Genomic DNA, 22,250 nt, shown 5'->3' on the forward strand with positions numbered 1-22,250 from the left:
GCTCCCTTTCTTCAGTATCCCTGGAAAAGGAGGGTCTGTATTCCAGAGTATTATCATCTTCATTGCTTGACTATTAAATCCCTCACACAGAATTGGGAAAGTTCTAGGTGCAAGCTACAATAGTGAACAGTGTGTTAAAATGTCAGTAGGATAACTGGACTTGACCTTTTAAGACTTCCAGCGTGAAGTTGCCACAGTTTTTTTAAGGCACTGCCTTTCCCTCACCGCTTTCAGAAATGACTAGAGCCTTGCAGGGTCCTGGGCCACGCAGTTCCCTGGATCAGCATGTGGCAGCGGTCGTGGCCACTGTGCAGATATCCAGCTTGGACACAAATCTGCAGCTTTCGGGACTCTATGCCCTCTCTCAGGCCGTGGAGGAAGTCACTGAACGGGACCACCCTCTGGTCAGTCCCGACAGATCCCTAAGGTTAGAACCATGGAGAGGTGGAGGGGGTTATGGTGTAAGCTGTCAATGGGGGAGGATGGTGGGGGAGGGAAGGAGCTATGAGATCAAGAGTTAGAAAGGTTGGGAGGAAAGAAGGGTCAGCCTGAGGGGTAGCTGAGCAGGAGGGTGGAATATTAACGATGGTTAATATTCTTGGAGCATTTGTTCTGTGCCAGGCCTTGTGCTTAAAATTTTATAAGCATTCTCTCATTAAATCCTCCTATCTCCAGAGGAGAACTTGATGCTGTTCTTATCCATTGTGTGGGTCAGGAACTGAGGCTTAGAGAATTTAAGTAACTTGCCCAGTTTGACAGATAGCAGAGCCAGGATTCAAATCTAGGTCCTTTTGGCTTTTGAGCTTGAGTTTTCTTTTCTTTTTTCTCCCCTCTTTTTCCTCCCTCCCTACTTTCTATCTATTAAAAAATTTTTAAATACTTCTTAGTTATACAAATAATACACAACTGCATTCTTATTTTAAAAGATCTGAAGAGTATGAAAGAACAGAGAATGAAAAGCCAAGGTCCGTTTTTACCACTGTTGTCATGTCCCAGCACATATCCTTCAGACCTTATAGAGATTGACATTTGTTAGTGTGTTTTCTGAGTTTGTGTTTTCATATATGTGATCACCCTCTGCCTGTTTCTGCAGCTCTCCCCCTGCACGCAGTATGTCTACACTCAGTATGTCAGTCCGCATGGCGCTGCCTCATTCTTCAATACTGCCTCGGACCCTGCAGTATGATTATATCCAAGTTCAAATATAGCGTTCTTTTTTAAAATTTTATTTTACTGAAGTATAGTTGATTGACAATGTTGTGTTAATTTCTGCTGTACAGCAAAATGATTCAGTTATGCATATATATATATTCTTTTTCATATTCTTTTCTATTATGGTTTATTACATGATATTGAATATAGTTTCCTGTGCTATACAGTAGGACCTTGTTGTTTATCCATTCTATATATAATAGTTTGCCTCTGTTAATCCCAAACTCCCAATCCTTCCCTCCCCCATTCTCCTCCTCCACTTGGCAACCACAAGTCTGTTCTCTCAAATAGTGTTCTAATCGATCTGTTTTTCCTCACATCTGCCAGCACTGGATATTAATCATTTTTAAAATCTATCAGGTTGGGGAAATTTGAAGTGATTGGTATCTCCTTGTTTTAATTTCTTAGTTCTAGAGAAGTTAGGCATATTTGCATGCATTGTATTTCTTCTGCTATAAATATTCTTATCCTTTGCCCACTTCCTTATTGGGTCTTAGTCTTTTTTTTTTTAATGTATTTTTCTTAATTAGTTAATTTATTTTTGGCTGCGTTATGTCTTCGTTGCTGCTTGTGGGCTTTCTCTAGTTGCGGTGCGCGAGCTTCTCATTGCCGTGGCTTCTCTTGGTGCAGAGCACGGGCTCTAGGCGCGCAGGCTCAGTAGTTGTGGTGCACGGGCTTAGTTGCTCCATGGTATTTGGGACCTTCCCGGACCAGGGATCGAACCTGTGTCCCCTGCATTGGCAGGCGGATTCTTAAACACTGCGCCACCAGGGAAGTCCCTGGTCTTAGCCTTTTTTTAAATTTACAGACATTCTGGATATTAATCCATTACTTCTGTTTCAAATATTTTGCTTGTCTTTTTCTTTCAAAATCATATTAACTTAATTTTCTGAATATAAAATAATACATGCTCACTGTAAGAAAAATAGAAAGTTGTGAGGATAACAATCATCTGAAAACCCTTTATGCAGAGGTAGTCACTGTTAACATTTTAGTAAACATCCTTACTTATATTTATTTATTCATATTCATATGCATTCATATGTATGTTAACTTGTTTATAGTAAATCACGGCTACAGAGAGGGATATATATTTAAAGCACGTTCGATTCACGTTGTAGTCATCATAAAGCTCATGAGAGAAGACAGAAAGCATCTCTACATGGGGAGGGGCTGTTAGCACTCTGACCGCTGGTCCCCATCGGCACCTGGTCGAGTTAGGGCTCTATGGACCCCAGGACCTCTGGACCTCGAGACCCCAGTACAATGACAACAGAAAAGACAGAGATAAACACAGAACTTTCTCAGTGCTTTTATTTGCCTTATTTCCCAGAATTTCTCTTTTTGTCCTCCTTTCCTTCCTATTTCCCAGGCCACCCCCTCAATATGCATCTCTGTCACTGTGGAGAAAAATGTCAGTCCCAGCTTTTTTCCTCTTGTGATGCTCACTGTGATCTAGGAACTCTGGAGACACTTCTTCCTTCCCTTCAGATCAGCATTTTCACTGGACCCTTTCCCTAGCTTATGTGGCTGGGCTCTTAATTTTGTGGATAGTATCTTTCATTATGCTGAAGTTTCAGATTTTCATGTTGCTATATTTTCAACTTTTTAAAAATGGCTTCTGGGTTTTAAGAGGGTCTATTCCATTCTAGGATTATAAAAATATTTCCTTATACTTTCTAAAAATATTTATGATTTTACTTTCACGTTTATTTTAAAATCTGTTCGCGGTTTATTTTTGCAAACGGAGTGAAGCAGAGCTCCAGCCTTCGTTTTTTCGGATAGATAGCCACATGTCTCTGCCTCACGTTTTGTATGGTCCTTCCTGTCCTCACTGTCTGAGATGCTACCCTTATCTCTCTTCTCATCTATTTGTCTGTTTGGCTACCCTGTATTGTTTCCAGAGTTTTAATTATTGTAAGTTTATATTTTGATAAGTAGTAAGCAAGTCTACACTTATTTTTTTCCAAACATTTCTTGACAATTCTTGCATATTTTCTCTTCCTGTACCTAAACCTGCCTGTCATTTTTTTTTTTTTTAAACCTTTTGGGCATTTTGATTAGCATTATACTAAATTTATAGATTTATTTGAAAAGATGAACCAGAGTTCATAACCTTTTTGCAGTACTCCCTACTTGATGAGGTGAAGAGCCTGAGACAGACTGCAGAGGAGAGGGCAGCAGGACTGGGACTGAGGCAGGGAGAGTAGGATGGAGGCGGGTGGGGGGTGATGGACTGGATCTTGGTGGACAGGGTTGGGCGGGCAGCCAGACATGACTCTTGGGATGGGGAACCCCGATGTCTCTTCTGTCTCAGAGAGAAGCTAGTGAAGACGCTGGTGGAGCTGCTGACCAACCAGGTGGGAGAGAAGATGGTGGTGGTGCTGGCCCTGCGCCTCCTCTACCTGCTCATGACCAAGCACGAGTGGCGCCCACTCTTCGCCAGGGAGGGTGGCATCTACGCTGTGCTGGTTTGCATGCAAGAATATAAGACTTCTGTCTTGGTGCAGCAGGCAGGGCTGGCGGTGAGTTTACCGGGCCTGGAGGTAGAGAGTGATGGGCAGGGTGGGCAGGTTAGGGGCATGACTGATCTCAAGGAGGTTCTCTGGTGATTTGGACAAGGGGGAGACGTTGGGATGGAAAGATGCAGGTGGATGGAAGAGATCCAGCTGGGCAGTCTTGGTGATTGAATGCATATTTGGAGGAAGGGAGAAGAATGTTTTTGAGAATGACTCCCAGGTTGAAAACTGAGCAGCAGGGGTGGATGAGGTGGTCATTTGCCAAGGGGGAGAATGTTGGAAGAGGAAGAGGTGTGGAGAGAAGGTCAGGTTGAATTTCTAGGTATGCTGACTTTCCCATGGCTTTTTAGTTACAACTAGGTGTCTGATTAAAGACTAAGTTTCTAGATGTGACAGAGTATTTTTTAACCCTTTTGTCTGAGTGGTACCGGTACACAGAAAATACCTCCTCACCAGATACGGGTAAAGCCCAGCCAGCATTGCCATTGCCTTGCCCCCACCGGGCCCAGAGAATGGTGAAAGGAGGCCCTCGTTCAGGGAGGAAGAATTGGCTTCCTGAGTACTCCAGACAGAAGGGCTGGCTGGTAGGGAGGTATGGGCAGGGGACAGGTAGGCCTCGTCCAGAGCAGTTCTGAGAATGGATTCCAGCAGTGTAACGGCAGCAGCATGGACTGGAGCACAGGTGCTCTTAGGGCAGGCTTCCCAGGGAGAGGCCAGGAGGCTCGTCCTTTATGGGGCCAGCCTGATGCTGCTCCTCCCAAGAGCAGCCAAGCATTCCTAGCTGAGGCCGTGTCTGCTCAAAAAATTCCCTGATCCTTTCAAACCGCATGACCAAAATACGACATTGGCCTCTAAATTTGAACTCTTGCCCTATAACAGAATTGCATCTTTTTGTTTATAACTTAAGGTCTACAGAATTCAGCTTGGGGGAGGGTGAGGTAGCCAAAGGGAAAAAGCCTCATTATGAGGTAGCATTTGCTTGAAGGATCCAGCCCTCACAAGGGAGATCATCCTGAGAATTATTTCTAATTTACTTCATCCTTAGAAGGTTTCTTCTCAAGAGTCAACCCTTTCACCAGCCAAGACATTCTCCACCCTGATGATTTAGCGTTCATCCTAATTTAAGATTCTCTTTAGTACCAGCAGCAAGTTGGCATATTACCAGTATTTTTTCCTATAATTCCAGCTGCTCTGCCTGTGAGTCAACCCAAGTAGCCTCGTCCAGGCAGGCTGGATACTGCCTTTGGAGGCCAGGGGACATAGGGGTGGGAGTGTTGGCACACAGGTGCTAGCGGCAGTTGGGGGAATGGCCGAGATTGCGTGGGGAGGGGGTGCGGAGATCGAGGAGAAGGGGGACAAGGAACTTCCGTATTTGGGACCCGGCAGCAGAGAAACTCCAGAGAGGTAGGACGACCGGGAGGACAAGAAGTTATGGAACTCAAGGGAAGAGAGGTTTTTCAAAGGGAGGAGTGGCCAAGCGAGATGGAAGACAACTTAAAGGAAAGCCTTGAAGACAAGTAGAGGCTGTGAAAGGGCTCTGTCCTGAGGGGAAGCTGCGGAGGGGCGGCTACCCCAGCACTTGGTGAGCCTCGGTGCTGGCAGAGAGAATTTGCAGGCTCACGTTACCATGGAGCCTTAGGTTTTTTTGGTTGGCTTTCTTTTCTTTTCTTTCTTTTTGACGTCCCATCATTACCTCTTTCATTTCTATTTGCAAACAGCTCAGCTGCCCCGAAGGTTGAGGCCTAGAATGACGGCCCGGCTCTCCCCTCCTCTGCATGGTGGCTTTGCCCACTCCTGACTCTGCCTTCACATCCCCTCGCAGGCGCTGAAGATGCTGGCCATTGCCAGCTCCTCGGAGATCCCCACTCTTGTTACCGGCCGAGACTCTATCCACCCTTTGTTTGATGCCCAGATGACCAGGGAAATCTTCGCCAGCATTGACTCGGCCACACGCCCGGGCGCTGAGAGCCTGCTCCTTGCCGTCCCTGCTGCCGTGATCCTGATGCTGAACACGGAGGGGTCAGGACCTCCCCTTCCAAACTCCAAACTCCTGCTAAGCCCCAAGCCCTGCTGCTCCCCTGCCCAGATCTCATGCATTCCACAGAAATTCCTCTCACGTCGTTGCCTCTGGATGAAATGTGGTGGCCCTCTCTGGCTGTTGTTAGAAGAGAGGCCAGTGGTTGAGGGTAGGGAGATTCCAGAGAGATCAGAGACACCTGCTCTTCCTTCCTGGAGTTGGGAGGAGTGACCTGAGGTCAAGAGGCCAGATGTCTGGCCTTAGGGGGACCCCCGGAGCCCCTCCCTCCCCAGCTGCAGGGCTCCTCCCTCCAGGAAGCTGGCTTCCTGCTTCCATTGCATTCACTCTCTTTCAACTTCTTCCTGGGTCACCTCCCTCCTCCCAGGTGCTCCTCCGCGGTGAGAAACGGCCTGCTCCTCCTCAACCTACTTTTGTGTAACCACCACACTCTGGGAGACCAGATCATAACCCGAGAGCTGAGAGACACCTTGTTTAGACACTCAGGGATAGCACCGGGGACAGAAGCCATGCCCACCACACGCACCATCCTCATGATGCTTCTCAATCGCTACTCGGAGCCACCGGGCAGTCCCGAGCGTGCAGGTACCATTGGGGAGGCAGTGGTTGTGCTGAGGAATCGGTCCCCGCCCGCGGCCAGGAGGGCTCAGGTTTACATCCTAGCACTGTGCTGGAAAGACACGATGAACCTTCAGGAAATGAGTGAGGGTTTTGGTGCTCAAGTTGGGTCTCAAGTAGAACTTCATGACCAAGAGGAGAGGGGGACTGTAGAATAGGTACAAGGAAATTGCCTTCTCTGAATGGCTTTAAACATAAAAGGGTTCCCATCTGGCTGGGCTGGGTTTGGTCCGCTCTTATTGGACACTGGAAAGTTGGTTGAAATGACTTCTAGAGACGCCTTCTGTAGAGGAATTGTAGCTTATGGTACAGAAAGTTGGTGACTAGAATGTGAAATATTGATGCCATAGGGAAGAAACCTTTTGTATTTAACAAACAAGCGAAACCTGGAAGTATGGGGGCAAATCAGAATAAGCACTGTGTCTTTTAGTCTGTACATCTGAAGCCACCATGCTAGGTAGTATAGGGATGTGACTGTAGTAGCTAATAGTTATTGACTTCTGTAATATAGCAAAGCTGACAGTTAATAATAAAAGGTAGTTGTGGGACTGTATGAGATTAAAACTGTGCTGTTTAACTTGACTGTTTTTGCCATACTAATTTTTTTTACAGATGTAGCTAGGTATATATTTGGTGCCAGAAAAGAAAATCCCCCACAGTTGAGTAGAGACTTCAGACATCCTCACAACGGGAGGAAAATTGGGGGGTGTGGGCGGTTATTTTCTGCATCTGCCCGTTTCTGAGTTTGACCAATTTGTATGACTCTGCTTCCTACCCGTTTTTTGCCTCCTGTGTGTCTGAGCAGCAGCACTGGAGACGCCTGGTGCCCAGGGCCAGGATGGGTCCCCTGAGCTACTGATCCGATCCCTGGTGGGGGGCCCATCTGCAGAGCTCCTCCTGGACTTGGAGCGCGTGCTGTGCCGAGAGGGCAGCCCAGGGGGTGCCATGAGACCCCTCCTCAAGCGCCTCCAGCAGGAGAGCCAGCCCTTCCTCCTGTTTCTGCGGACTCTGGACGCCCCCGGGCCCAACAAAACTCTGCTGCTGACGGCGCTGAGGTGAGAGGCCAGCTCGGGGGCACCCGTGCGTCGGGGGCAAGGGCAGCTGGCAGACTGCAGGGACTTCACTTATTTCCATCCCTCGCCAGGGTCATGACCCGGCTGCTGGATCACCCGGAGGCCATGGTCCTTCCCTGGCACGAGGTCTTGGAGCCCTGCCTCAACTGTCTGAGTGGCCCTAGCAGTGACTTTGAGGTACCAGAGCCTTGGCAAGGGTGGGGGAGGGAAAGGCAGCCTCTGGACACCAGCTACCTAGTGAGGTTCTGGAGGGCACAGCACAGCCTTCCTGGATGAGTCTGGAAACTGGGAGGGGTGTGTAGGAAGGAGACCAGCGTCATCTGAGCGTCTCCAGAACTGAGGCCTTCTGGCTGCACCTGAATTTTAGATTCTGGGTTTAGGAGAAGCCCACGTGCACCAGTCCACACAGTCCTTGCTCTCCGCCTTTGGGGTTTGTGCCTTGTGCAGCAAGGCTCAGACACCGAGGTTGGCTCCTGAGATAGCTTGGTCCTGGCAGGAAGAAGCCTGGGGAGCTGTGCCCGAGCTCTGCCCCTGCCAACTCACTCTGGAGTCCCGGCACCCCAGTGTTCTGTGCCAGCCTGTCTTTGGTACTCTGCTTTCACGTTCTCCAAAATCTCAGCCACCACATCCCCATTTCTAAACCCACCCCTCAGCCTGTACAGCCTGCCCTTTGTTTCCCTACGTTAATCTCTGTGGCTCTGGGCCAGATTGTTCAGGAGCTGCTCTGCTTCCTGTATCGCCTGGCCTCCATGCACAAAGACTATGCAGTGGTGCTCTGCTGCCTGGGAGCCAAAGAGGCCCTCGCCAAAGTCCTGGACAAGCACTCGGCTCAGCTGCTGCTGGCCTGTGAGCTGCGGGACCTGGTGACAGAGTGTGAGAAACACGCCCAGCTCTATAGTAACCTCACCTCCAGCATCCTGGCTGGCTGCATTCAGGTGAGGAGGTGTGTGGGTCCGGAGCTGAGAAGTAAGCCAGAAGCAGGGGAAGGTGGTTCAGTGCATGTCCCTGTTTGGCATAAGTAGTAGCAAATCTAGGGCACTTGTTCCCCAACCTTTACCCCACATGGTTCTGTTCTGCCAAAATTTGGGAAGAAAGGGGTTGAGTGTTCTGTTGCCCCTTGATTCTTTCTCCACATGTGTTTCCGTGTCTCTGCCCCCTCCTCACACCCCTTCTCTCCAATGTCTGAGCTGCAGATGGTGCTGGGCCAGATCGAAGACCACAGACGAACCTACCGCCCCATCAACATCCCCTTCTTTGACGTGTTCCTCAGGCATCTCTGCCAGGGTTCGTGCCCCCATCTACTTTCTCCTGCTGCCACCCCAGCATCTGTTCCCCCCTTCCCTTCCTGCTCCCTAGTCCCCTTCCTTTCTTCTCTCAACTAACCAGGCTTCCCGCTTGCCCGCAGGCTCCAGCGTGGAGGTGAAGGAGGACAAGTGCTGGGAGAAGGTGGAGGTGTCCTCCAACCCGCACCGGGCCAGCAAGCTGACAGACCGAAACCCCAAGACCTACTGGGAGTCCAACGGCAGCACTGGCTCCCACTACATCACCCTACACATGCACCGCGGTGTTCTTGTTAGGTGTGAGCGTGCCCATGTCCATGTGTGCATGTGTGCCCTCACACGCGTGTGTGCACACACACGAATATTCTGATATGCCCCAGTACACATCCTCAGAGGATTGCCCACGTACACACAACCCCGACTGAACCCCTATGCCTGAGGGACACACTGAAACCCATTTTGTGCAGTGAACAGAAAGACACGTTGGCCTAATCTCCCTGAGCTAAGTGTAGACCTCCCCTTACTCCCCAAGCCTGTGCCGTGCTCCCCTTACAGGTCACATGTCACTGCCCTGTGGTTTTGGTCGAGGGAGAGCAATGACTCACTTATCCACTCCTCCTCCCGTGGGCATTTGTTTATTGCGTACTCTGTGCCAGGCACCCTGCAAGGGTCTGGAGCTGCGCGGACAGTAAGATAAGGGGCCTGTCTTCAGGGAACTTACAGTCTTGTTGGGGAGCCAGGCTGGAAAATCAGTAAGAAATAGAGTAAGAAAAAAGTTACGGTTGACGTGTGCACTGGATCCTGATGCCAACTGAGAGCTCAGAGGAGGCTGCCGGAAGGAGGGGCTGACTGGGTTAAGTTTGCAGTAGAAATTGACGAGGTAAAGAGAGGGCAACGGATACTCCAGGCCAAGGGACAGCGTATGTGCAAAATGGAAGCAAGAAACAATGATGTATTTGGGGGAACTTTAAGTAATTGTGTTTGGCTGGAACGAAGGGTATGTGTAGTGAAGTGGCAGGAGAGGAAGCCAGAAACGGAGGCAGAGCCGGACCACAGAGTTCTGTGATCTAACAACTTTGAGCTTTATTCTGAAACTTGAGGAGCCACTGAAGGATTTTAAGAGGGAAAGAGACAAAAGTAGACTTTTTAATTTAGAGAACTCTGGCAATTATGCGAGTTTGGGTGGCAGGCTGGGAGAGAGTTGGAAGGCTTACTGAGTGATGAGCGTTCAGTGAGGCAGAGGGGACGGGAGTAGATGGCGAGGAGGCGGTGGACTGGGAGAGCTTGAGAGGTGGCGTCTACAGCGCCTGCCACTGACTGGATGAGGGTGGCCGTGAGGGAGAAGTCATGTGTTCTAGTTGGAGAACTAGGTGGATGGCAGTTTTCTTTCCCAGGAGAGAGAAGAGGAGAAGAAGAGGAGCAGGTTTCTACAGACAGACGACCGGTCCGTGTGGGCATGTAGGCTTGGAGGTGCCTGTGGGCACGACGAAGAAATGTCTGTTGGATGCATGGCGTGAAAGCTCAGGAGAGCGGTCTAGGGTAGTGATGTGGATTTGGAGTCATTAGGGTGTGAACTTTCAGCCAAAACTATGGGTTTAAATGAAGCCACTTTGGGGGAGGATAAAGGGAAGAGCGGGGGTCTGGGGAAAACTGACGCTTAAGCATAGGACAGGAGTCTGAAGAGGAAGTGGTGGGCTGAAGTTCTGAACCAAGACCAGGGCCCTGGTTCTGACTGATTCCTTTTTCCTCTGCCAGGCAGCTGACTCTGCTGGTGGCCAGTGAGGACTCAAGTTACATGCCGGCCAGGGTGGTGGTGTTTGGGGGTGACAGTGCCAGCTGCATCAGCACAGAGCTCAATACGGTAGGGACCCTGTGACCCGCTTCCCCTTACTCTCCATCCTTCTGTTGGTCCCGGGGCCTTATCGGAAGGACCCAGTCCGTGGGGAGCTCCCACATCCCTTCCTCCCAGGCAGACACTGCCTCGTAAGCAGCGAGACTAGAATTAGGGCTGTGGAGGCGTGTAGATCCACGGGCGCAGGGCGGGTGAGGTGAAGGGCACACACTGTCACAGACTTGGTTGCTGTCAACAGTCCTTCCCGTTCCACTTCTGCAGGTGACAGCTCTCTCTCTACCTCTTCTCCCCTGCCCCACCAGGTGAACGTGATGCCTTCCGCCAGCCGGGTGGTCCTCCTGGAGAACCTCAACCGTTTCTGGCCTGTCATCCAGATCCGCATAAAGCGCTGCCAGCAGGTGGGGCGAGGGCAAAGGCTGGGGGCTGGGGACCAGGAGGAAGCACAGGGTCTCCGCAGTGCCTGGATTCTCCAGCGTTCAGGCCAGGCTCAGGCCAAGGATCCTCCTTGGTCTGCTTGTGGATGGCCCAGGAACCTGTTGAGTTCCAGAGATGTGGGAATGTCTCCAGGGAGCCGAGGGTGTGAGGCCTGTGCACATTGCAGGGCGGCATCGACACCCGGGTTCGGGGCGTGGAGGTCCTGGGCCCCAAGCCCACTTTCTGGCCACTATTCCGAGAGCAGCTGTGTCGCCGTACATGTCTCTTCTACACAATTCGGGCGCAAGCCTGGAGCCGGGACATTGCAGAGGACCGCAAGCGCCTCCTCCAGCTCTGCCCCAGGTGAGTGGGCAGGAGGCAGGCAGGGAGGAGAGGGGATGGTTAAGGGAGCAGGAGCTGTGCTTCGGGGGAGTCTGAAGGGTAAAGCAGCGGCTGGGATCGGGGACAGAGCAGAGATGAGACGTGTGTGCTGGGGGGGGCGGGGAGCAAGGGGAGCAGGGTAAGGGACTGGCTCGGCTCGGGGTGACTGGGAGTTGAGCGTGCTTGAGTGGAGGCCTCAGGGGAGTCTTTAATCCTTGACCAGACACTCTTTGTTCCCAGACTGAACAGGGTTTTGCGCCACGAGCAGAATTTTGCCGATCGATTCCTCCCTGACGATGAGGCCGCCCAAGCACTGGGCAAGACCTGCTGGGAGGCCCTGGTCAGCCCCCTGGTGCAGAACATCACCTCCCCTGGTAACCGTCCCCACCCCTGGCCCAACTAACCCGCTCCTTGTAATTATTCCCAGGGCTGACTTGAGTTAATGCTCTTGGTTCTTTTGGTTCCTGTCTTTGTCCCTGAAGGCTTGTCAGCTCAGTGTTCCTCTCCTTCCTGCCCCAGGGACTGCTCCCTGAGACTCTGGTATTTGAATTCTCCACCCTCCACCCCCCCTACCCCCCCCCCCCCAACCTGTTCCCATGTCCCCAGACTCCAGCTGAAGCAAACCTTGGTGAGGGGAGGACGAAGGCCCTCTTGCCCCCAAATCCTTTTTGTACAATCACTCCTTCTCTGTCCTTCTCCCGGGCTCTCCCTTCCCCATCACCCATGGAGACCTGTTCCTGACCCATCTTCTTTTAGATGTGGAAGGTGTGAGCTCCCTGGGGTGGCTGCTGGATCAGTACTTAGAGCAAAGAGAGAGCTCTCGGAACCCCCTGAGTCGAGCAGCAGCCTTTGCCTCTCGAGTCCGTCGCCTTTGCCACTTGCTGGTGCACGTGGAGCCTCCTCCTGGGCCTTCTCCTGAGCCGTCCACTCGGCCCTGTGAGTCCCAGTCATGGCCAGTTGAACTAAGAATCTGGGCAGCGGTGATATCTGACTCCTCTCTCTCCTGGGTTTTACTCATCCTTTCTGCTTTGCCATGGGCCTTCCAAGGGTTCGGTTCCCAGGATGCCGGGACTCGCCCAGGGGCTGAGATGAACCCCGTCCTTTGACCTCTGTGTCCACAGTCAGCAAGAACAGTAAGGGTCAGGACCGGAGCCCTGGGCCTTCACCAGTTCTTCCAAGCAGCAGCCTGAGGAACATAACCCAGTGCTGGCTGAGTGTGGTGCAGGAGCAGGTGGGCAGAGGGAGCTGAGGTCTGGGCGGGACCGAGGCTGCTGGGCTGCCCCTTGGATGCAGTTTCCCCTTTCTCCTCAGGTCAGCAGGTTCCTGGCTGCGGCCTGGAGGGCGCCAGACTTCGTGCCCCGCTACTGTAAACTCTACGAGCGCTTGCAGAGAGCAGGCTCGGAGCTCTTCGGGCCCCGAGCAGCGTTCATGCTGGCCCTGCACAGCGGCTTCTCGGGTGCCTTGCTACAGCAATCCTTCCTCACCGCTGCCCACGTGAGTGCTGGGGACCGCTGGCTTCCCAGTCCATTTCTGCTCTGCCTTTTCACCTCCTTCCACCCGCCACCCTCCTACTCCACTCCCTCTTCATGGTTTGCTGCTGCCCTTCCCGTTGCCCCCAGATGAGTGAGCAGTTCGCCAGGCACATCGACCAGCAGATCCAGGGTGGCCTGATGGGTGGAACCCCTGGAGTGGAAATGCTGGGGCGGCTCCAGTGGCACCTGGAGCCCATCATGGTCCTCTCTGGCCTGGAGCTGGCCACGACTTTTGAGCACTTCTACCAGTGAGTGCGGGGCTGGAGAAGTAGGACATGGGAGGCATAGAGTCTAGAGAAGGGGGAAACCTGAGTCTTAGAGGAAAGGTGAGGGAGGAGCAGTAGGGAGGAGAGATTAAGATGCAGAGATGGCCGTGGCACTGGTGGGAAGGACGAGGTGAGGGATGGCCTGTGACCCAGGCAGGCTACAACAGAGGTACCTATGTTCTGGAGCGGGAGCCCATGCCGAGCACCCACACTGAGGCTCGGCCTGGGCTGTGCGCGCTGCAGGCACTACATGGCGGACCGTCTCCTGAGCGTGGGCTCGAGCTGGCTGGAGGGGGCCGTGCTGGAGCAGATCGGCCCCTGCTTCCCCAACCGCCTCCCCCAGCAGATGTTGCGGAGCCTGAGCACCTCGGAGGAGCTGCAGCGCCAGTTCCACGTGCACCAGCTGCAGCAGCTGGACAAGCTGCTCTTGGAGCAGGAGGATGAGGAGGAACAGGGCCTGGAAGAAGAGGAGGTGAGAGCAAGGGGAAGAGTGGGCGAGCAGGAGAAGACTAGACCAAAGAAGAGCCCAAGAGCCCTTGAAATCCTTCTGTCTCTCAGGAGGAAGAGGAGGAAGAGGAGGCTGAGAAAGAACTATTTATCGAAGATCCAAGTCCAGCAGTTTCTGTACTGGTCCTGTCACCACGCTGCTGGCCGGTCTCTCCACTCTGCTACCTGTACCATCCCAGAAAGTGCCTTCCCACAGAATTCTGTGATGCCCTTGACCGCTTCTCCAATTTCTACAACCAGAGTGAGGAGATAGGGACAGGCAGTTGGAGATTGGGGTGAGATCTGGGGTGGCATCTCAGAGAGGAAGAGGAGAGGATCTTTGGACAGGAATGTGTAGATATGAAGAAAAATAATCTCTAGAGAGAACCATCTCCTAAGGAAGGGTGGAAAAGTGTGGGTTAGATCTTCATTAATTTCTCTCTTATTTTCTTCAACTTTATATGAATTTGTTCTATTTTTCTTTTTTTAGCTTCAAGTTGCATGCTTACTTAATTTTTAGTCCTTTCAGACTTCTGATTTTCAAATGAAACTATTTAAGGCTATTCATTTCCCTCTCAACATTACTTTAGCTGCATTCAGTAAGTTTTTTGGTTTTGTTTTTCTTTAGAGTTTTTTTTATTTTGACGTATAATTAGTATTCAGTGAAGTGCACAAATCTTAATTATAGCTTAATGAATTTAATGTCCATATGCCCTCCCATAACCACTCCCCAGATGAAGATGCAGAACATTTCCAGCTCCCCAAAAGGCTTCCTCCTTCATGTCCCCTTTCTAGTCAGTATCTTCTTCCAAGAGAAATTATTCTTTTTCCCTTTATCATCATAGATTTTTGCCTTTAAGCATCAGGTAAGTGGAATCATAGAGTATGTATTCTGGTGTGTCTGATATCTTTCACTCAACATAACGTCTGTGGGAGTTATTCAGGTTGTCAGTTATGTCATTACTTTGTTCTTTTGCATGGTTTAGTCATATTCCACTGCATGAATGATGGACATTTGGGATGTTGCATACGTTTTTATCATGTAGTACCTTATTATTGTTTAGTTCTAAGAATTTTCTAACTTCCATATTTATTTCTTTATTAGTTTTTTTGAAGTATATTTTAAAATATTTATTTATTTATTTGGCTGTGTTGGGTCTTAGTTGCGGCATGCAGGATCTTTCCTTGAGGCAGGTGGGCTTCTCTTTAGTTGTGGTGCACGGGCTCAGTAGTTGCAGCGCTCGGGATCTCTAGTTGTGGCATGCAGGCTCCAGAGCGGGTGGACTCCGTAGTTGCGGCACGTGGGCTCTTTAGTTGTGGCACGTGGGCTTAGTTGCCCTGTGGCATGTGGGATCTTAGTTCCCCGACCAGGGATCGAACCCGCATCCCCTGCATTGGAAGGCGGATTCTCAACCACTGGACCACCAGGGAAGTCCCGGAAGTATATTTTTAAATTTCCAAACTTTTATTTTGCTTAGTTATCTTTCTGGTTTAGATTTTAGCCTTCATTCCCTTGTGGCCAAAGAACATGATTTCTGTGATTCTGAATCTTTGCAATTTATTGAGACTTCCTTTACGGCCTAGTAGATGGTCAGATTTTATAAGTGTTCTATGTGTGATAAAGAAGAATGTGTATTCTTCAACTGTTGGATATAAGATTTCTGTATATTCCACTAAATTGACATTGTTAATTGTGTTGTTCAAATCTGTAACCTTACTCATTTTTGTCTGTTTGCTCTATTACTTAGAGAGGTATGCTAAAATCTACCATTATAATAGTGAATTTTTAAACTTCTAATCATGTCAGTTTTGCTTTATATATTTTTTGACTGTATTATCACATACAAGCTTAAAATCATTTAACAGTGCTGTCCAATAGAGCTTTCTGCAATGATGGAAAAGTTCTTTTCTGTGCTGTTCAATATGACAGCCATTCATGTCTGTTGAGCACTTGAAATGGGACTAGTGTGACTGAGGAGCTCGATGTTTAATTTTATGTACTTTAACCAGTTTAAAGTTAAATAGCCACATGTGGCTAGTGGCTACCATAATGGACTATGCAGGTTTAGAATCTTCATGGTCAGTTAAGCCTCATTATTGTGAAATGACCATCTTTCTTTCTAGTAAAGTTTTTTCTCTTAAGGTCTGTTTTTATCTGGTATTAATAGTATACCAGCTTTCTTTTTTAAAAAAATTTTTTTGGCCGCGCTGCACGGCATGCAGGATCTTAGTTCACCAACCAGGGATGGAACCCGTGCCCCCTGCAGTGGAAACGTGCAGTCTTAACCACTGGGCTGCCAGGGAAGTCCCTATACCAGCTTTCTTTGATTAGTATCTTTCTAGTATATCTTTTTCTATCCTTTTACTTTTTTTTTTTGGATTCATCATTTTTTTAGGTCTCTTTTATTGTAAAATATGAATAGCAAAGTTTGCCATTTTAACCATTTTAAGTATAAAATTCGGTTATTCCTTTACTTGAAAATTTTCTTATTTGGAAATAATTCAAATTTACAGAAAAATTGTAAGAATACTACAAAGAACACTCATATATTCTTTATCCAAGTTTACTTTTTGTTAACTTTTCACTCCATTTGCTTTTATCATTTGTTCTTTGTGTACATATACATATCTATAAATGTGTATATGTATGTATATGTGGTGTGTGTGTGTGTATACTTTTTTCTCATGAACTGCTGCATATATGCTGGCTCTTTGCCCCTAAATAATACACATTTCCTCAGAATAAAATATTCTCTTATAAAACCACAGTACATTTATTACTTTCAAATATTTAACATTCATATAATACTTTTAATCTACTTTCCATATTCCAATTTTGTCAATTACTCCATAATCTCTCTTTTTTTTTTTTTCCAGTCCAGGAGAGGATCACCTGTTATGTTTAGTTGTCATGTCTCTGGTCTCCTTTAATCTGGAACAATTCCTCGGCCTTTCTTTGTCTTTTATGATGTTGACATTTTGGGAGAATATAATCCTTTAAAATTTTCTGAGTAGTTCCTATTTTAAGTTGGTATATTTCCTCATGATTAGATTCAAGTTATGCATTCCTGGCCAGAGTACTAACTGACATTATATACTTCTCAGGGTATTACATATGGAAGCACAGGATTACCATCTGCCCCTTGTTTGTGATGTTAATTTTGACAACCTGGTCAAGAGTTTGTTTGATTTCTCCACTGTATAGTTAGTATTTTTCCCCTTGCTACTATTAATAAGCAATCTGAAGGTCCTGCTGTATAGCACAGGCAACTCTGCTCAATGTTATGTGGCAGCCTGGATGGGAGAGGAATTTGGCAGAGAATGGATGCATGTGTGTGTATGGCTGAGTCCCTTTGCTGTGCACCTGAAACTATTCACAACATTGTTAATCGGCTATACTCCAATATAAAATAAAAAGGTAAAAAAAAAATAAGCAACCTGTTGACAGTATACTTTAAAACATGCCAATATTCTACTCTCATCAGAATTTCCCCCAGTAGCATTTTACTTTTTTGTTGTTGTTGTTGTTGGCTGCCTCTGTGGCTTGCGGATCTTAGTTCCCCGGGGGCTGAACCCCGACCCCCGCACTGAGAGCGCGGAGTCCTAACGGGACTGCCAGGGAATTCCCTCATTTAACTTTTAACTTTACCATACTCTTATATTTTAGGAATGTGTCTTATAAATACCTAGAATTTGTTTTTGTTTTTGTTTTTAATATACATTTTTAAAAATCAATTAATTAATTTATTTATTTTTGGCTGTGTAGGGTCTTTGTTTCTGTGCGAGGGCTTTCTCTAGTTGTGGCAAGCGGGGGCTACTCTTCATCGCGGTGCGCGGGCGTCTCACTGTCGCGGCCTCTCTTGTTGCGGAGCACAGGCTCCAGATGCGCAGGCTCAGTAGTTGTGGCTCACGGGCCCAGTTGCTCCGCGGCATGTGGGATCTTTCCAGACCAGGGCTCGAACCCGTGTCCCCTGCATTGGCAGGCAGATTCTCAACCACTGCGCCACCAGGGAAGCCCTAGAATTTGTTTTTTTAATCAACCTAATAATCTCTTTTTGAATTGTCAATTTTTGTCTATTTATAATTATTATGAGTAATGACGTATTTGGCTTTTATTTTTTAACCTCTTAGTTCACCCTTCTTATTTTAAATTTTAGTTACTTCATATACACAAAAGAGTATATAAAATGTACAGTTAAAGCAAAAAAAAAAAAAAAAAGGAACACCTTTATAGATGTGATTCTGCCCTGGGGTTTTATGCATTTTATTATTTTGGATTTTAAAAATTCCTTTTTTGTCTCTATCAGTTTTGGAAGTTATGCATTCTATTTCTACAGTTGATTGCCCTTATATTTTTAATGTAAACTTAACTTGTTACTATCACTTCCCATCTTCCTGAACAATAAGAGGACCATAGAAAATCTTAATTCCAGCTCTAACTCCCATCTTGTATCTTTTTTTACCTCCCAACTAGTCATCATTATTATTGTTTTATTCAGTTTGGATTTGCCATCATACCAATTGCTTTAGTCACCATTCCTCTTGCATTTAAAAAAAATATTTATTTTATTTATTTTATCTATTTTTTTGGCTACATCAGGTCTTAGTTGCGGCATGCAGGATTTTTTTGTTGTGGCCTGCAGGCTCTTCGTTGCAACGTGTGGGCTTTTCTCTAGTTGCGGTGTGAGGGCTCTGTAGTTGTGGTGCGCGGGCTCCAGAGCGCATGGGTTCTGTAGTTTGCAGCACATGGACTTTCTCATTGAGGCGTGCGAGCTCAGCAGTTGTGGCGCACTGGCTTAGTTGCCCTGCGGGGTGTGGGATCTTAGTTCCCCAACCAGGGATTGAACCCACGTCCCCTGCGTTGGAAAGCCGATTCTTTACCACTGGACCACCAAGGAAGTCCCTCCTTTTGCATCTTGATCCTTCTTTCTGAGTTCAATTTTCTTCCTACAGTACATCCTTTAGAAGTTGTTTTTTTTTTTTAATTTTTATTGGAGTATAGTTGATTTACAGTGTTGTGTTACTTTCTGCTGTACAGCACAGTTCATCAGTTATACATACACATATATTCACTCTTCTTTTTTTTATAAATTTATTTATTTATTTATTTATGACTGTGTTGGGTCTTCGTTTCTGTGCGAGGGCTTTCTCTAGTTGTGGCAAGCGGGGGCCACTCTTCATCGCGGTGCGCGGGCCTCTCACTGTCGCGGCCTCTCTTGTTGCGGAGCACAGGCTCCAGACGCGCAAGCTCAGTAATTGTGGCTCACGGGCCCAGTCGCTCCGTGGCATGTGGGATCTTCCCAGACCAGGGCTCGAACCCATGTCCCCCGCATTGGCAGGCAGACTCTCAACCACTGCGCCACCAGGGAAGCCCTATCCACTCTTTTTTAGACTCTTTTCCCATATAGGTCATAACAGAGTATTGAGTAGAGTTCTCTGTGCTGTATAGTAGGTCCTTGTTAGTTATCTATTTTATATATAAGTAGTATGTAGATGTCAATCCCAATCTCCCAATTTATCCCTACCCCCCTTCCCTCCTGGTAACCATAAGTTTGTTTTCTACATCTGTGACTCTATTTCTGTTTTGTAAGTAAGTTCATTTGTACCATTTTTTTAGATTCCACATATAAGTGATATTATATGGTATTTGTCCTTCTCTGTCTGACTTACTTCACTCAGTATGACAATCTCTAGGTCTATTCATGTTGCTGCAAATGGCATTATTTCGTTCTTTTTTATGGCTGAGTAATATTCTATTGTATATATGTACCACATTTTCTTTATCCATTCCTCTGTCAGTGGACATTTAGGTTGTTTCCATGTCCTGGCTATTGTAAATAGTGCCATAGTGAACACTGGGGTGCATGTATCTTTTCGAATTATGGTTTTCTCTGGGTATATACCCAGGAGTGGGATTGCTGGATCATATGGTAGCTCTGTTTTTAGTTTTTTAAGGAACCTCCATGCTGTTCTCCATAGTGGCTGTACCAATTTACATTCCCACCAACATTGTAGAAGGGGTTCCCTTTTCTCCACACCCTCTCCAGCATTTATTGTTTGTAGATTTAAAAAAATATATATTTATTTTTATTTTATTTTATTTTTGGCTGCGTTGGGTCTTCATTGCCACGTGTGGGCTTTCTCTAGTTGCAGCAGGTGGGGGCTACTCTTCGTTGCATTTTGCAGGCTTCTCATCGCGGTGGCTTTTCTTGTTGCAGAGCATGGGCTCTAGGAGCACGGGCTTCAGTAGTTGTGGCTCGTGGGCTCTAGAGCGCAGGCTCAGTTGTTGTGGTGCACAGGCTTAGTTGCTCCATGGCATGTGGGATCTTCCCAGACCAGGGCTTGAACCCGTGACCCCTGCATTGGCAGGCGGATTCTTAACCACTCTGCCACCAGGGAAGCCCTGTGTGTAGATTTTTTGATGATGGCCGTTCTGACTGGTGTGAGGTGATACCTCATTGTAGTTTTGATTTGCATTTCTGTAATAGTGATGTTGAGCATCTTTTCATGTGCTTTTTGGCCATCTATATGTCTTCTTTGGAGAAAGGTCTATTTAGATCTTCCACTCATTTTTTTTAATTTAATAATTATTATTTACGGTTATGGGAAACAAATTTTAAACAAATTTGCGTACATGTTTTGTTGCTGTGATACATGAGAGACTGATCAGTAAAAGACTGTCAAGCATAAAAATATCAATGTATTACATCAGGATAAAATTTGGGGGGGAAGTGAAATGGAAATTAATTTCAAGGAGTAAAAGGAATGATGTAAAATGTCTGATAAAGAGCTTGTCTTGTACTTTTTTTTTTTTTGTCTTGTACTCTTTAAATGGATGATGGTGGCTGTCACATCATAATGATTTTTTTTTCAACATCTTTATTGGAGTATAATTGCTCTACAGTGGTGCGTTAGCTTCTGCCGTACAACAAAGTGAATCAGCCATACATATACACATACCCCCATATCCCCTCTCTCTTGTGTCCCCCTCCCACCCTCCCTATCACACCCTTCTAGGTGGTCACAAAGCATCATTCTGCTCATTTTTTTTTTAATTTATTTGTTTATTTTATTTATTTATTTTGGCTGTGTTGGGTCTGTGTTGCTGCGAGCGGGCTTTCTCTAATTGTGGCAAGCGGGGGCTATTCTTCATTGCAGTGCGTGGGCTTCTCATTGCGGTGGCTTCTCTTGCTGCAGAGCACGGGCTCTAGGCGTGTGGGCTTCAGTAGTTGCAGCATGTGGTCTCAGTAGTTGTGGCTCACGGGCTCTAGAGCACAGGCTCAGTAGTTGTGGCACAGGAGCTTAGTTGCTCCGCGGCATGTGGGGTCTTCCCAGACCAGGGATCGAACCCGTGTTCCCTGCACTGGCAAGCGGATTCTCAACCACTGCGCCACCAGGGAAGCCCCTCTGCTCATTTTTTGATTGGGTTGTTTGTTTCTTTGTTATTGAGCTGCATGAACTGTTTGTATATTTTGGTGATTAATCCTTTGTCGCTTCGTTTACGAAGAAGTCTCTTAATTGATGGAATATTGTTGGAAAACTTTTATCAGTTTTTATTTCAGAATGGCTTATTTTCACCGTCATTTAAAAAATCATTTTATTATGAGAAATTTTATTTAATTAATTTATTTATTTTTGGCTGCATTGGGTCTTCGTTGCTGCACGCAGACTTTCTCTAGTTGCGGCAAGAGGGGGCTACTCTTCATGGTGGTGCGTGGGCTTCTCATTCTGGTGGCTTCTCTTGTTGTGGAGCATGGGCTCTAGGCGCGAGGGCTTCAGTAGTTGTGGCTCGCGGGCTCTACAGTGCAAGCTCAGTAGTTGTGGCTCACGGGCTCAGTTGTTCCCCGGCATGTGGGAGCTTCCCGGACCAGGGCTAGAACCTGTGACCCCTGCCTTGGCAGGCGGATTCTTTTTTTTTTTTTTTTTTTAAAGATTTTACATCTTTTTTTTTTAAATTAATTAATTAATTTATTTATTTATTTTTGGCTGTGTTGGGTCTTCGTTTCTGTGCAAGAGCTTTCTCCAGTTGCGGCGAGCAGGGCCCACTCTTCATCGCGGTGCGCGGGCCTCTCACTGTCGCGGCCTCTCCCGCCGCGGAGCACAGGCTCCAGACGCGCAGGCTCAGCAGTTGTGGCTCACGGGCCCAGCCGCTCCGCGGCATGTGGGGTCCTCCCGGACCGGGGCACGAACCCGTGTCCTCTGCATTGGCAGGCGGACTCCTAACCACTGCGCCACCGGGGAAGCCCGGCAGGCGGATTCTTAACCACTGCACCACAAGGGAAGCCCTATGAGAAACTTTAGACATACGCAAAAGTAGACAGAATAGATAAACTTCAGTATACCAACATATATCAGTTCATGGCCAATTTTGCTTCATTTGTACCCCACCCGCTTTCCTTAGCCCTCAAATTTAAGGTAAGGACTCTCTTTTTAAAAGCAAGGACACTACAATTATCAAACTTACAGAAATTAGTAACAGTTCCTAATATTATCAAATATACAGTCAATATTCATATTTCCCTAATTATCTCGAGCTTTTAAAATTAAGGGTTTTTTTTTTGCCTATTGAGGATCCAAACAAA

At 47.5% G+C, this 22,250-nt stretch overlaps 1 protein-coding gene across 3 annotated transcripts in view; it reads left to right on the forward strand.

The window, feature by feature from the left end:
* Positions 1–22,250, forward strand: part of CUL9 (cullin 9) — a 39,186-nt gene that overhangs the window by 5,940 nt on the left and 10,996 nt on the right. For 2 of the 3 annotated variants that reach the window (XM_082345466.1, XM_082345464.1), the window contains exons 8-26: positions 235–427; positions 3,530–3,737; positions 5,554–5,750; positions 6,134–6,351; positions 7,190–7,439; positions 7,529–7,634; positions 8,165–8,392; positions 8,651–8,741; positions 8,863–9,034; positions 10,493–10,598; positions 10,892–10,987; positions 11,191–11,366; positions 11,625–11,758; positions 12,141–12,320; positions 12,506–12,615; positions 12,696–12,878; positions 13,004–13,164; positions 13,426–13,654; positions 13,741–13,930. In XM_082345466.1, the coding sequence (XP_082201592.1) occupies positions 235–427; positions 3,530–3,737; positions 5,554–5,750; positions 6,134–6,351; positions 7,190–7,439; positions 7,529–7,634; positions 8,165–8,392; positions 8,651–8,741; positions 8,863–9,034; positions 10,493–10,598; positions 10,892–10,987; positions 11,191–11,366; positions 11,625–11,758; positions 12,141–12,320; positions 12,506–12,615; positions 12,696–12,878; positions 13,004–13,164; positions 13,426–13,654; positions 13,741–13,930 (3,228 nt within the window). The remainder of the gene's footprint in view (positions 1–234; positions 428–3,529; positions 3,738–5,553; positions 5,751–6,133; positions 6,352–7,189; positions 7,440–7,528; positions 7,635–8,164; positions 8,393–8,650; positions 8,742–8,862; positions 9,035–10,492; positions 10,599–10,891; positions 10,988–11,190; positions 11,367–11,624; positions 11,759–12,140; positions 12,321–12,505; positions 12,616–12,695; positions 12,879–13,003; positions 13,165–13,425; positions 13,655–13,740; positions 13,931–22,250) is intronic. The other variant, XM_082345465.1, reaches the window with a different exon arrangement.

The sequence above is a fragment of the Balaenoptera borealis genome (assembly GCF_965194805.1).
Source record: "Balaenoptera borealis genome assembly, chromosome: 12".
Lineage (NCBI taxonomy): Eukaryota > Metazoa > Chordata > Mammalia > Artiodactyla > Balaenopteridae > Balaenoptera > Balaenoptera borealis.